The following is a 12,194-nucleotide window of genomic DNA, read 5'->3' as shown; positions in this document are numbered from 1 at the left end:
GGAAATTACCAACAGGATAGTGTTGTGTTTGTTGGAGTCTGATGTTTAGGTAGCAACAATTGGCCTAGAGGTTAGGGTTGAAGGCCCCTAAGGAGGAATGGAGTTGTATTGTTGACCCTAATCATGTGGAGGCATTTTGGTAGTTTTCTTTCTTACATAAACCCTAATTGTGTGGGGCTATTTATATCATTATTAGCTGCCATAAATGATAAGTTTTGTACTTTCTCTTTTTTGCCTTATAATGGAATATGGATGTAACCAGTAGATGTACCTCAGATTGAGGGACCATATAAATCTCTATGTTTTGCTTTGTATTTCCTTTATTTATTTATTTTTTTTTTTTGTTCATTGCGGTGTGCTTGGTTGAGGTTCATTGCGGTGTGCTTGGTTGAGAGGGGATTTTCTCCCAACAGATAGATTTTTAGAATCATCACCTCATAAACAAACAAGAAAGAGTATGAATCAGAATCAGGTAGTTCAATATTTTGGTAGAAATGATTTGCAATGTTGATACACCAGCAGAGTTATGTAGTTTACAGAGTCGCCTTTATTATGCCTTTATTGCGGAAGAAAATTCATGAGCAAAAAAAATGTAGTTGCCTTCTTCACAACTACTAAAGTACATTTTCCATGCTGTATCTGACCATTGGAGAACCTTGACATGGCCAATTGCACGTCTTATATTAAAACCAATTTAGAACACCTAAATTAAAAGAAACAGTCTCCCTAAGAGGTTCTTTTTCTCAGAGTTTTGGTTCCTCGTGAAGCTCTCTTGACTATTCTTATCCTTCATGTGGCCATCATCCACTTTGCAGACTGACTTAGCCTTTCTACTGGCACCCCCTCCTCCACTTCTCTTAACCATTCCTCTAAGCACTTAGTCTCACCCAAAAACCTACACCCAGTTTTTCATTTCCATAAATCCAGATCTTCCCATACTTCTACAATGAAAATCTTCCCATTAGCCGCAAATTAATCAGCTTAGTTCCGATTAAGCCCATCTCCATTAAGTTCGTTAAGTTCCACAAGAAATCGTATCCACATTACACCAACTACACAATCAGATTCACATAACCAATCAGTCAAAATTGCACGGCCATGCCACCCATATGTATGTATGTGTGCATCACACGTTCCGTACGTCAAAATTCCAGAAAAAAAACAACGAAGTGCAAGGAATAATGGAAATAGAGTTGTAGAATAAAAAGAAATAACTCAAAACAGCCATACAAAACTATAAACAAAATCAAAGTTGCAAGCTTTACATACCCTGTTATGTTTGATGCTGAATTCCCACTACAGAGTTGCAAAACTGCGTCAATGGCGTACCAACTGAGACGGTGACCCTCACAGAAGCCAGCTGAAGCAAGAAAATTCAGAACCCATTAACACGGCTCTGAAAGGCTGATGAGTTTTGAAGCAATTGGAGGGAGTAGGGAGGACTGAAGAAGCTGACCGTAAAGAAAGACCAAAAAGTGAAGACTTTGAAAAGTCAGCGACTCGTCAGTTGCTTGGGCTGAAAGGCTTTTACTGGTTGTTTGCCTTCGCGTGATTGGCCGCTTGCTTGTGACGGTACGAACTATGCGTTGGCCAGGCCGGCACGAGGCAAATGCATCCCCCACATGTGACGGCCCTTTGGACATTTGCTCAGCATCTTCCTTTTTTTCCTTCCCTTTTCCCATTGAATACGTTGGTTCTCGGTTGGTGGAACCGGATAATGATTCACACCACGCTGGTCATGCACGTCTAGTTAAATTTATTATTATTTTTTTTAATATTTTTTATTGTCTATATATATACACGTTTAAAAATTTTATTAAAAAAAAAAATGGTAATTTTGAAAATATGTTTTTTTTTTTTTTTTGCGAAGTAAAAATTAACGACATAACACTAAAAAATAATCATTGAATCAATACTTTTTTTTTTATAAAAATTTAATTTTTACTGTCACGTTATTCAGTTATATGACAATAAATAAGTCTACTTAATATGGTACTACTGTTTTTGTCTTTTTCATGCTTCAATTTGGTTTTTTTTTATTTATTTATTAGATATTGTTATGGTTATACAATAAAAAAATAGATGATATGATAATTTTGTTTAATGCTTTTTGGGTTTGAGTGTGGCCATTGTAAATTTGTATAAAAAAAGTGAGGAATTATTCTATTCCACAAAAAATAAAATAATTTGGTTAGGAATTATCTTAGACCTAGTCCTTGTACGTTATCTAGATTGATAATGGATATGAACTTTCTTAGTATCTTTCTTTGATTCATTACTTTAGTGACTAATTTTCTTTTTCTTTTTCTTTTTTATAGTAAGGAGAAATTTCTTGCATGCATCTAACCACATGATTATATGGTACTAATGTGAGAAACATACTGTCGTGATTCTACTTTGACTAATAATGTGAGAAGCAATGTGAGAAACATATTGTGGCGTCCCACATTGTTTGAGTATGAAAACGAGGATGCGTTTATATATATAATGCTCTCTAAATAGAATAAGATCCTTTTGGAAAAACCCAAAAATAAAAATTGTGTAGGTTGAGGTCCAATGCGAACAATATCATATCACTTAAAGCGGGTTGTTACACATATTGTCACGACAAAAGGAAGCACTAGCCACGAATGTATTATTATTCTAAAATAATTAATCAAAGTTATAATTGAAATTTCTTAAAATTATTTACATAGTGAAGTTTTATCAAATAAAGAATCAATGTGAAATGTACTATCTATTTAACATATTTATAATCCTCCCGCCTAATGTAGAACTCAATTTTTTGAGATGTTACGATATTCTTTTACTTATTATCGTAACATTTGACAAGACCCACTGGCATTGTAGTGTTCCAACGCTATTGTACGGTGTTATTGGGTTAGTTTGATATCATTTGCCATAATCAAGAGATCTGCTTAATCACATATGTGTTATTACTCCAAATTTCAAAATGACTTATCAAATAATTAATACTTTTCATAATCACTTATAATTTTTTTTTTTTTTTTTTTTTTAAAAAAAAGCAAACAGCTACAACAGCAGATGCGAGGAAGGCGAAAAGCCTAACCAATTCCGGGGAGGCGAAGAGCTGTGTAGCACGGTGGAGGATGGACGGAGGTAGTGCAGCATAAGCAAAGGGATGGTTGGAACAACTGAATTGGTCGGAAAAACCAAAAAAAATAAACTGGAAAAAAGAAAGGAAAAAAACAAGAAGGGGGAGGGGGAGGAAAGAAGAGGGGGAGTAGGGGGGAGGAGAAAGGAGAGCTCCCTCCTCCTCAAAAGTCTAGTTTCTTCTCCATGGGTCTATAGAGAACACCTAGAGTCGGCTCCAAGATTAGGGTTTGACTTCTCATTAGATCTGCTTTCATGAGCGAACTTTGGGGTGAATATTTTTGTCCTATCCTTTGGGTCGATGGGGATTAGTTTCTGTGTGAGGGTTTGCTCTTAAGGCAGGAAAAATAAAAGTTTGGAATATGAGTTACCTATGTATGAGATTGAGTATGCTTGGGGCATATTTGTTTTATAACTGAAGTTTGAACATAAGTTAGTGAATGTTGAAGTCATAGATAAGACTTGATTGTAAGATTTTATGTTTATCTCTATAATGTTGTAACCTCATAGATTTAACTATAATTTATCAGAACTTTATGTTCTCTGATGTAAGGCTTTATGCTCTTGATATTTTTTCAATGACAAAAATTTCCTCCAAACCAGCCTGGAAAAAATATCATCAAACTCATTTAAAATACTACAAAGTGTCTATAAACATTTAAAACACACATTAAATTCTCAAGGATATTAGATGTTTATCATTGGCATTAATTTAGTGTCCATGTTTTATATGGTATGGTACAAACTATTAGTGGAAATTTTACTTGCCTCCCTAAATTATTAAATTATCAAGCATTTTTCAATGTCTTCCTAAATTTAAAAAATTGCAACGTAAAGTTCTAATCTGTCATACCATTTCAATTATTCCATCCTTTAGAATTTTTTGTTAAATCATAACCGAGAAAATAAAAATGACCAAAAATACCTTTTTTATAAAATAAAATAAAAAATAAAATAAAAACCCGGGTAGAGAAACTAAAAGCGGGTTCGAGAGAAACGAACCGGGTTCCAGAAGGAACCACGCACGACTGACCGCCTCCGCAACTCAATGGGCGGCTGACAGTTTTTTCTTTCTTGAGGCCCAAGTCAGGATCCCAAAACCCTCCACATAAATATCAAATCCGGGCACGATTTTGAATTCTTTTACACCAAACGCGCCCACAGAGATTTCTTACAAAGCCAAATCCCATTGCTGTTCCCTCTCGTAAGCTCGAATTTCATCCTCTTTCTCATAATCCCTTAGCATCTTTTTCTCTACTGTAAATGATTATTGATTTGGGCGATTGTTATTATCACCATTGTAGCAGGTGCAGGAAATTGGTCGAGCTGATTTTTCTGGGTTTTGAGGTCGCAAAAGCCATGGTAAGTTCGTTTATTGATTTCTAATCGATGTTATGAAGTTGTTTGTAGAATTTGGTTTAGATATTGTTGGATTCTTTTGAGGTTTGCTGTGAATTTTTATGTTTTCTATTCTCCGTTAAGAAATACTTTCCCGGGAAACTGTTAACAAAGGGCCAAAGCCCCCCACCCCACAAACAAGGATTCGAGATAATTCCAGAAAGTAGGTGTTATTTTTGTTGTAGTTGCCTTTTGGGTTTAATCTTCACTTCAATTATACGCCATGCCTTTGAAAGATAACATCATCCTCGTCTTTATGACAACAAATATGTTTTTTTTTTTTTTTCTTGTAATATTATTTAGAGTATGTGTGCTTGTGATATCTCGAATTGTGAAGGGATGTGTTAAGTTTTAGCTAAGAAAATTACATGTACCCCCTCTTAACTATCCATTAATTTCCAATGTTTCCCTAAATTTTCAATCTTTGCAATGTCCTTTTTTTGCACAAAAATGACCCCAACAAATAATTTTGAAAACAAAACAAAAAGTCATTTTTCCTGAATTTTTGTCTTCTTTTTTTTTTTTTTTTTTTTTCTAGTTTTTTTTATGAGGGTATTTGAGTGGATAGATTATGATGGAATTGCATAGGCTAAGTCTGATATTGGTTGTATAAATTGGGTTATATTACTGATTTCAGGGAGGTGAATAATGACTAGTTCTTTTGGACGTGGTTAGAGCCTTTTTGGGTCCTATCCTAACCAGGACATGTGAAATTTGAGAGAAATTGTCGAATACTTGTGCAAAAGTTTGCTCTAAAGAATGTGGGTTTTGGTTTGAGTGTTTATAGAACCATAACTTGTTGCTACATCTTTTATTTTCGTCAGACAACTCCTCTAGTAGTAGGTGCTTCCGTGGCAAGTGTTGCCTTAGGGGCAAGATACTTGATTGCAGCATGGCAAGCATTCAAAGCTCGCCCTCCAATTCCCCGTGTTCGAAGGTTTTATTATGGTGGGTTTGACAAGGTCATGACTCGGCGAGAAGCGGCATTAATTCTCGGAGTCAGGTAAATCTCCATATCCTATGGCTATGGATATTTCATTGTTATATATGGCTCTGTAATTGGTTGGATTAAATTTAATTTTTCTTTCAGAGAGAGCACTGTGATTGAGAAGATTAAGGAGGCTCATAGGAGAGTGATGATGGCAAATCACCCTGATGCCGGTGGGAGCCACTATCTGGCTTCCAAGATAAACGAAGCCAAGGATGTCTTGACAGGTAAGAGTAAGGGAGGAAGCTCAGCATTTTAGATGATACAGGTCAGGTTACCAATGTATATTTGAGGGTTATTCATTTAGAAGGGGGGGAAGCTATACATTTGAGGTTTTGATATTGAGTTTCTCTCCCAAAACATTGGGTTACGTTGTACGTGTATGTGATTTTGCCAAATTGGCGGCTTCTCATCATTGTTATAGAAGCATTCACACCTCTCCTTTTTGCTGTTTGTATCAAGAGCAAGAAAGGCCCGCTTTGACCTCTCCCTGTTTCCTTTGATACCTCAGAAAATAAAAAATGTGCATGTGAGTTTGGACAATGAGCCAGAGCCACATTGATATTGCTTTTACAAAAAGCTAAAAGAGTGATGAATCTACCTCACCACGAAGGGTGATTACTAATAAGCCTCATAAATAACTTAAAAGATTAATCATCTCAACAAGTGTCTTCCTCTCAATCCACCAACATTTCTCTCATATTCTTGAAAAAAAATTTGAGAGATGAATGGGTTTAAAAGTTTACCAACCAAACAGAGCTTGTCGGTAGGTCTATGGAGGATGTCTAATAATCAACTATTTTATTTTCCTGTTTGTCTAAAAAATAAGAGCAATTTCGTGATAGCATTTATAACAAACAGCACAAGTCAAGTTCTGTTAGCTTCCAGTCGGAAAGGGGGAAGACGGGGGGAGGGAGCCACAATACATATAGCAAATACAAGGTAAACCAAACTTTACCATTGCACATGAAAAAATAGTTTGCTGTCTCTCAAATATTATGAGACTATCAATTACAAGCAAATTGGACAGAAAATGCCAGTTATAAGTTACGGACATGGAGAGAAGGGAGAAGAGATGAAGCAGACTCTAGTTGATTCCAATATATCCGTCCAAAACCAAATTACAGTAATCTAAACTCAATCCAAGGAAAAATGTAAAAAAGAAGAAATCAAAACAAAAGAAAGCACAAATATTTCTCACACAATCAAAAGCAATAATAGAAACGCTACACATTAATATAGACACTTCTCTGCCACGAGAATGGTTACTGAGAATCAGGGCACAAATCCAATATCTTTGAAGTATTCATGCTCAAGAGCAACCCTGGCTGTAATTCTTCTGCTGGGGTCCAAGCAAAGCATTTTCTGGAACATGATATAGAAATGCTTAAGTGTAGGAAAGCATAGTTGTCATCTTGTATAACAGTTTATCCAAGCTCAAGTCCACAAAAGGCTCCTAGATGCCAGAAGTGGATTGGGTACAAAAAATGTGCTCAAGCTGATGGGGGCTTGGGTGGTTTATCTTATCACCATTTTATTTAAACAGGCAAAGAAGCTTAACGCCAATATAATAATGCAATAACAGACGGCAAAAACCATAAATTGGGAACTTGTTCCAGGCTAACATAGAAGAGGTAAGAGTTCCTCTTTCTTTTTTATTTTTTGTAACACAGTTGGGCATGACCCGGAAAAGGGACTTTGGTGAAAGAGAAACTTAAGTGATGAAGAAAACCACCATAGAAAGAAAGGAATTGGAATTATCATCTTGCCTCCTCTCTGTGAGGTGCACTGTAATAAATATATCAAATGTACACTTACGGAAAGAAGATCAAGTCCAGCTGAATCAAGATTTGGAACCACAGCTGCCAAATCCTGCATGGTAATGGAGACAACTCTTAAATTTTCAATAAGATTGATTTCCTTTTTCTTTATATTAAGTCATGGTAAAAGAAGTTTAAGGAACATAATTTATCACATAAAGTTTAGTTACCTTCGGAGGCCATTTGGGAAAAGCAGATTTATAATCAGGCAAAGAAGTCACTCCAGGCCATGTATCCTCGTTTGGAGTGCCCAAGATTCTTCATATAAAAGAAGATATGTTAATATAATAATAATACACTTTCAGCAGCAGAACAGCTGGACTAGTCAGCTTCTTTTACTTATCACATTGGTTTGGTTTTTGTCTTCTGATTCTTGTGTGCATATGCATTACGTTGGGGGAGGGGGGACCTTATATTTGTTGGGTCAAGCCTTATATATAGACATCTGATAACAGCAGTGAAGTACACAATTTCATTTCTTTTATAAAATACTCACCATGCATCTAGAAAGTGACCCATCAGATGTTTGGTTTGATTTTTTTACCAGAAACCACATGGAGAAAAACAGAAGTGAACTACACAATTTAATTTCTTTTATAAAATACTCACCATGCATCTAGAAAGTGACCCATCAGATGTTTGGTTTCATTTTTTACCAGAAACCACGTAGAGAAAAAATTTCCAATTCAACCCCTCCCCAAATAAGCCTTTATAATTTAATAACATAAGGATATCATATATTTTTGAAAATTTGGGCAATTATATTTCCAGATATATTTCCAAAGATTTAGCTTCCCAATATTGTTGAGATGCAACCTAAACCAAAATTAACAGAATGCCACAAATTGTGACAACTATTATCCCATCAATAAAACCAGGGTAAAGGATAAAAAGAGATAAAAAGAGGTACATAATATGGGTACAACGAACAGGTCAAAAAGTACACCGAGTTAAAGTACGAGAATAAGTATGAATGACAATCTGATCATCTTTTTCAGATGTATCTAATGAAAATTTGGGGCCGCTTTATCCAGCCACAAATTGATCTATTTAGGTATATGAGTAATCTGTTTAGATGCATAACATAACATTTTCATATTCAGAGTCATCCTTCCAAACATATGTCTGCAACTAAATTCTCCAGAAAAAGCAACAGTGAATATTGTGGCTGGGAAGGTACTCACTGGAAAATCTTAAACAGTTCATCAATTTCAGAGTCCCCAGGAAATAGCGGCCGTTGGTTAACCATCTCGGCAAATATGCAACCCACTGACCAAACATCAACAGGGGTTGAGTAATGGCGGGATCCGAGCAATATTTCTGGAGCTCTGTACCACAGGGTCACCACCTACAAGAGCCACCAAGAATCATCCACCGGTTATAAAAATGATTAATGGACTGAATTTATTTTTCATCATTCAAATTTCTAATTAAGCCATAAATGAGGTGAATTAATCAGATTTGTTCAATTTTTGGCCATGAACAAAGAAAGCCTAGAGCAATTGCAATAATTAAACATCATAATACACTATTGCTAGAGAAACACAAATAACAAGATAAGGAAACTCGAACCCAGAGTATGCCTATACCTCATGTGTAAATGTCCTGACAGGAATACCAAATGCTCTGGCCAGTCCAAAGTCTGCAAGCTTTAGTATATTGGCGCTGCGATCTAATAGCAAATTTTGGGGTTTTAGATCTCGATGAAGAACTCTATGGGAATGGCAATAAGCAATGCCACGGAGGATTTGATGAAGGAACATCTGCAGAAACGAAAAAAATAAAAAATAAAATTACCAATTGAAGATAGCCATTGTAAGTAATCCCATTGCGCATCATTATTGCCAAATTTGATAATCAGATTCAAGATGAAGCTAAAAACAAGTTAAGAAAGCATTCATTTAAACCTAGAAAAACTAACCAAAAGTAAAAACTACTGTGAAAATATGCAAATTGTATTAGATTGAGCTAAAATGTATTCTAAATATGCTCAATAGATAAAGAAAAACAAAAAACAAAAGAACCATATATATTGGAGTGGCAAATTCACTGTTGGCACCTGATAGAAATTAGCAAAGCATGAAAATTTGTTCAAAGGCTAAAAACCCAAAAAAAAATAAAAAAATCATAAGCATCTTTGTCTACCATCTCCCTGACCTCATCACAAAAGTTGGAAGGCACTACAACCTAGAAATGGCCTGCATTGAACATGAAAATACTTTGATTTCCTAATCACACAACTAAAAAATGGACCATAATTCTTTCACACAACAAGTTACGGAAAAAAAAAAAAAAAAAGATCTTCATGGATTGCCCAAACCTCCAAAAAACAGAACTCAAGTCACTTACTTTCACTTGACGTAGATCCTTTGCGAAGTCTGGAGATGAATCCATGTGCTTCTTCAGATCCAAGTCAAGGTACTCAAAAACCAGATACAAGCGCTTCTCACTGTGCACTACATCCTGTAACCTGTCAAGCAAATCCATAAAAAATTACAGGCAACCCTGACGAGACAAAATAACCATCATAAAACAACCTAGATTCACACGGAAAATGATGATGCCAGAGAATTCACATGAGAAGATTTCCATAAGTTAAAAATTTATGCAGCACCTATATGATTCTGGCAATCTCTGGCCAAAGTTTTTTTTTTTTTTTTTTTTTTTTAAAAAAAAGATTGCACTCATTTTATTTTTGAAGTTGCCATGCTGTACAAACATACACACCTAGATACCAAGACAAATGCCATTTTCCTTGTTAAGCTTGATAATATTATGAGAACTAACATGCTCAGAGTAGAATGCTGACTGTTGAGTACATATCCAAGAAAGAAAGAAAGAAAGTCTACCTATATACAAGCCGTGTAACTGTACATGCATTCCTCCATCAGTTAAACAAGCAATCAACCAGGAAAATGGCAAAGGATTTCTCCCAGAAGAAACAAACCAGAATTTCTTTGTAAAAGAAGAATTAAGGTGCACTTTTCTTCCTTCAAAAATCAGAAAAGCAGTAGCAACAGTGCTCTTAATGATTTAGAAGGGCACTTAAACTTAGTTTTTTTATTGGCAAGGGCAAAAACAACATACATGGTGAAAAACATGGTGCGCTTAAAATTGGCACACTATCTTCCTTATCTTATATGCATACTCCTAAATTAATGACATCAATAAGCGACATGAATCTAATGAGTACTTGACAATGTTCACATGCTGCATTTCTTTCAAGAGGGAGATTTCTCGGATTGCAGTGCTTGGTACTCCCTCATCTTCCTGCTCCAAGCGAATCTTCTTTAAAGCTATAGTCTCATTGGTCGTACGGTCACGAGCCTTATAGACCACACCATAGGTTCCTTCCCCGATCTTCTCAACTTTCTCGTACTGTCACATTCACAAGCATCATAACCATCAAAAGAAGTCCAAACAAAATTATTCACAAAATAATAAACTAAAAACTTCGAATAATTTCACTAACCTGGTCCATCCAGCCCAGGTGAAACAGCCTCTCTGCTCAAGTTAAAGCTACAACATCCATGGAGATATAAAGAGATTTAGTATAAAGTTCTCAAGCTTGAACAAAACAAGCAGATAATTATCAAAATATATATCGTCGAAATTATACGAAACGGAACGGAAATGCCATTTCTAACTGTGAAATCACATTTAGTCGAACTTTCTGAATGGCAGATGCACATAATCAACAAAATAAACACACGCATTTGCGAAAATCAACTTTCGATTTACACTCTGGAATCCAGTTATGAACACAAACTCACACTAAGACCAACAAAATTCTTGAAATCCAAAGGCAAACGATTAAGCATTCGTCCGGCATTGCAATTGAACACAACAATTGCAGTCCAAACGAAGTAAAAAGAGAAAGAAAGCGGCGGTGAAGTAAATTGAGTAATCGCAGAGAAAATGGACCGATTCGCGCAGACGAGAGCAGCGATTGGGAGAGCGGCGACGTACCGAGGGAGAGAGAGGTCGGATCTGGTCAAGAATGGTCTCCTTAGGGTTTGCGATGGAAGCCAGCGGCCCAGCACCAGCGTCGCAGTGACACTACGACTTCGCTGCGACTTGGGCCAAGACCAAGACCAAGACACTGCTCGCCTCCGCTTTCCTTTTTTATTTTCTTTCCCCTGTGCACGCTAGTTATGTATAATATTTCTGTTTCCCTCCACCTCCCTCCAATTTCGGCCACGCCACACAGCCCAAGTCTGTTTGGTGCGCACCATTTTTGTTTTATTTATTTGTTTGAAATGAATTACGCTCTCAACCTCATATCTGAGTCGGATTTGAAATTAATCCCTGTAGTTTAATATCCATATTATATTTTCAGTCTCAACATTTAAAATCACAAAGGAATCCAATTTTAATAAGAGACCCAATTTAGTCATTTTAAATTGCTTGAATGATATTTTATCAATATTATTATTATTATTATTATTATTATTGCCATCAAAGTTATTATTATTAGGTTCAGTAAGTGTGATTTTAAAATTGTGTTTTTGAAATCTTTACTTTTTAAAATTGCAAAGGCATTAAGTAAAACATGTTAAAAAATATTTTTTTATCAAATATTTGTTATGCAAAATTGTAATTTTGGTTTAAATTCTCGCATTTTCAAATAAACACCCTTAGCTTACTTATGGAAATCGCAGATTTTTTTTCCTATTTTAAATTAAGCGCTTTTTAAATCGCAATGCTAAATGCATACGTTTTGCGATATCTTTTAAAGGCATTAAGGGTATTATTTCTTTTATTACAAATTTATTATAAATCGACATGTTAATTTAAATGACATTTATTATATTAATTATTAAAATGTAGAGAATAGTCTTGGGATACTATACAAATTGGGTGAAATAATTATA

At 35.5% G+C, this 12,194-nt stretch overlaps 3 protein-coding genes across 5 annotated transcripts in view; 1 reads left to right on the top strand and 2 right to left on the bottom strand.

Annotated features, from left to right (window-relative positions):
* LOC132185800 (probable cyclic nucleotide-gated ion channel 20, chloroplastic) overlaps positions 1-1,630 on the bottom strand; it is a 53,150-nt gene extending 51,520 nt beyond the window's left edge. Inside the window, exon 1 of the mRNA XM_059599593.1 lies at positions 1,270-1,630. The gene's annotated coding sequence lies outside the window, so the exon portion shown is untranslated. The remainder of the gene's footprint in view (positions 1-1,269) is intronic.
* A 2,501-nt stretch (positions 1,631-4,131) lies between these two features.
* On the top strand, positions 4,132-5,953 carry LOC132184840 (mitochondrial import inner membrane translocase subunit TIM14-3-like). 2 transcript variants are annotated; one of them, XM_059598617.1, is made up of 4 exons: positions 4,132-4,318; positions 4,422-4,476; positions 5,337-5,515; positions 5,603-5,953. In XM_059598617.1, exons 2-4 carry the CDS (start codon positions 4,474-4,476, stop codon positions 5,757-5,759), a joined length of 339 nt encoding a protein of 112 aa, XP_059454600.1. In that variant the 5' UTR covers positions 4,132-4,318; positions 4,422-4,473; the 3' UTR covers positions 5,760-5,953. The 2 variants fall into 2 exon arrangements, with proteins under 2 accessions (XP_059454600.1, XP_059454599.1); XM_059598616.1 differs by having other exon boundaries at positions 4,133-4,318; positions 4,419-4,476.
* Positions 5,954-6,436: 483 nt separating this feature from the next.
* Positions 6,437-11,464, bottom strand: LOC132184190 (cell division control protein 2 homolog). 2 transcript variants are annotated; one of them, XM_059597724.1, is made up of 9 exons: positions 11,245-11,464; positions 10,793-10,839; positions 10,514-10,698; positions 9,670-9,790; positions 8,910-9,083; positions 8,505-8,668; positions 7,491-7,578; positions 7,319-7,372; positions 6,437-6,865 (listed from the first exon to the last, which is right to left on the bottom strand). In XM_059597724.1, exons 2-9 carry the CDS (start codon positions 10,799-10,801, stop codon positions 6,776-6,778), a joined length of 885 nt encoding a protein of 294 aa, XP_059453707.1. In that variant the 5' UTR covers positions 10,802-10,839; positions 11,245-11,464; the 3' UTR covers positions 6,437-6,775. The 2 variants fall into 2 exon arrangements, with proteins under 2 accessions (XP_059453707.1, XP_059453706.1); XM_059597723.1 differs by having other exon boundaries at positions 11,290-11,464.
* Positions 11,465-12,194: the final 730 nt, after the last annotated feature.

This window comes from Corylus avellana, chromosome ca6, assembly GCF_901000735.1.
Source record: "Corylus avellana chromosome ca6, CavTom2PMs-1.0".
Taxonomy (NCBI): Eukaryota; Viridiplantae; Streptophyta; class Magnoliopsida; order Fagales; family Betulaceae; genus Corylus; species Corylus avellana.
Note: the sequence above shows the minus strand (reverse complement) of the source record. Positions and strands in the feature narration are given on the sequence as shown.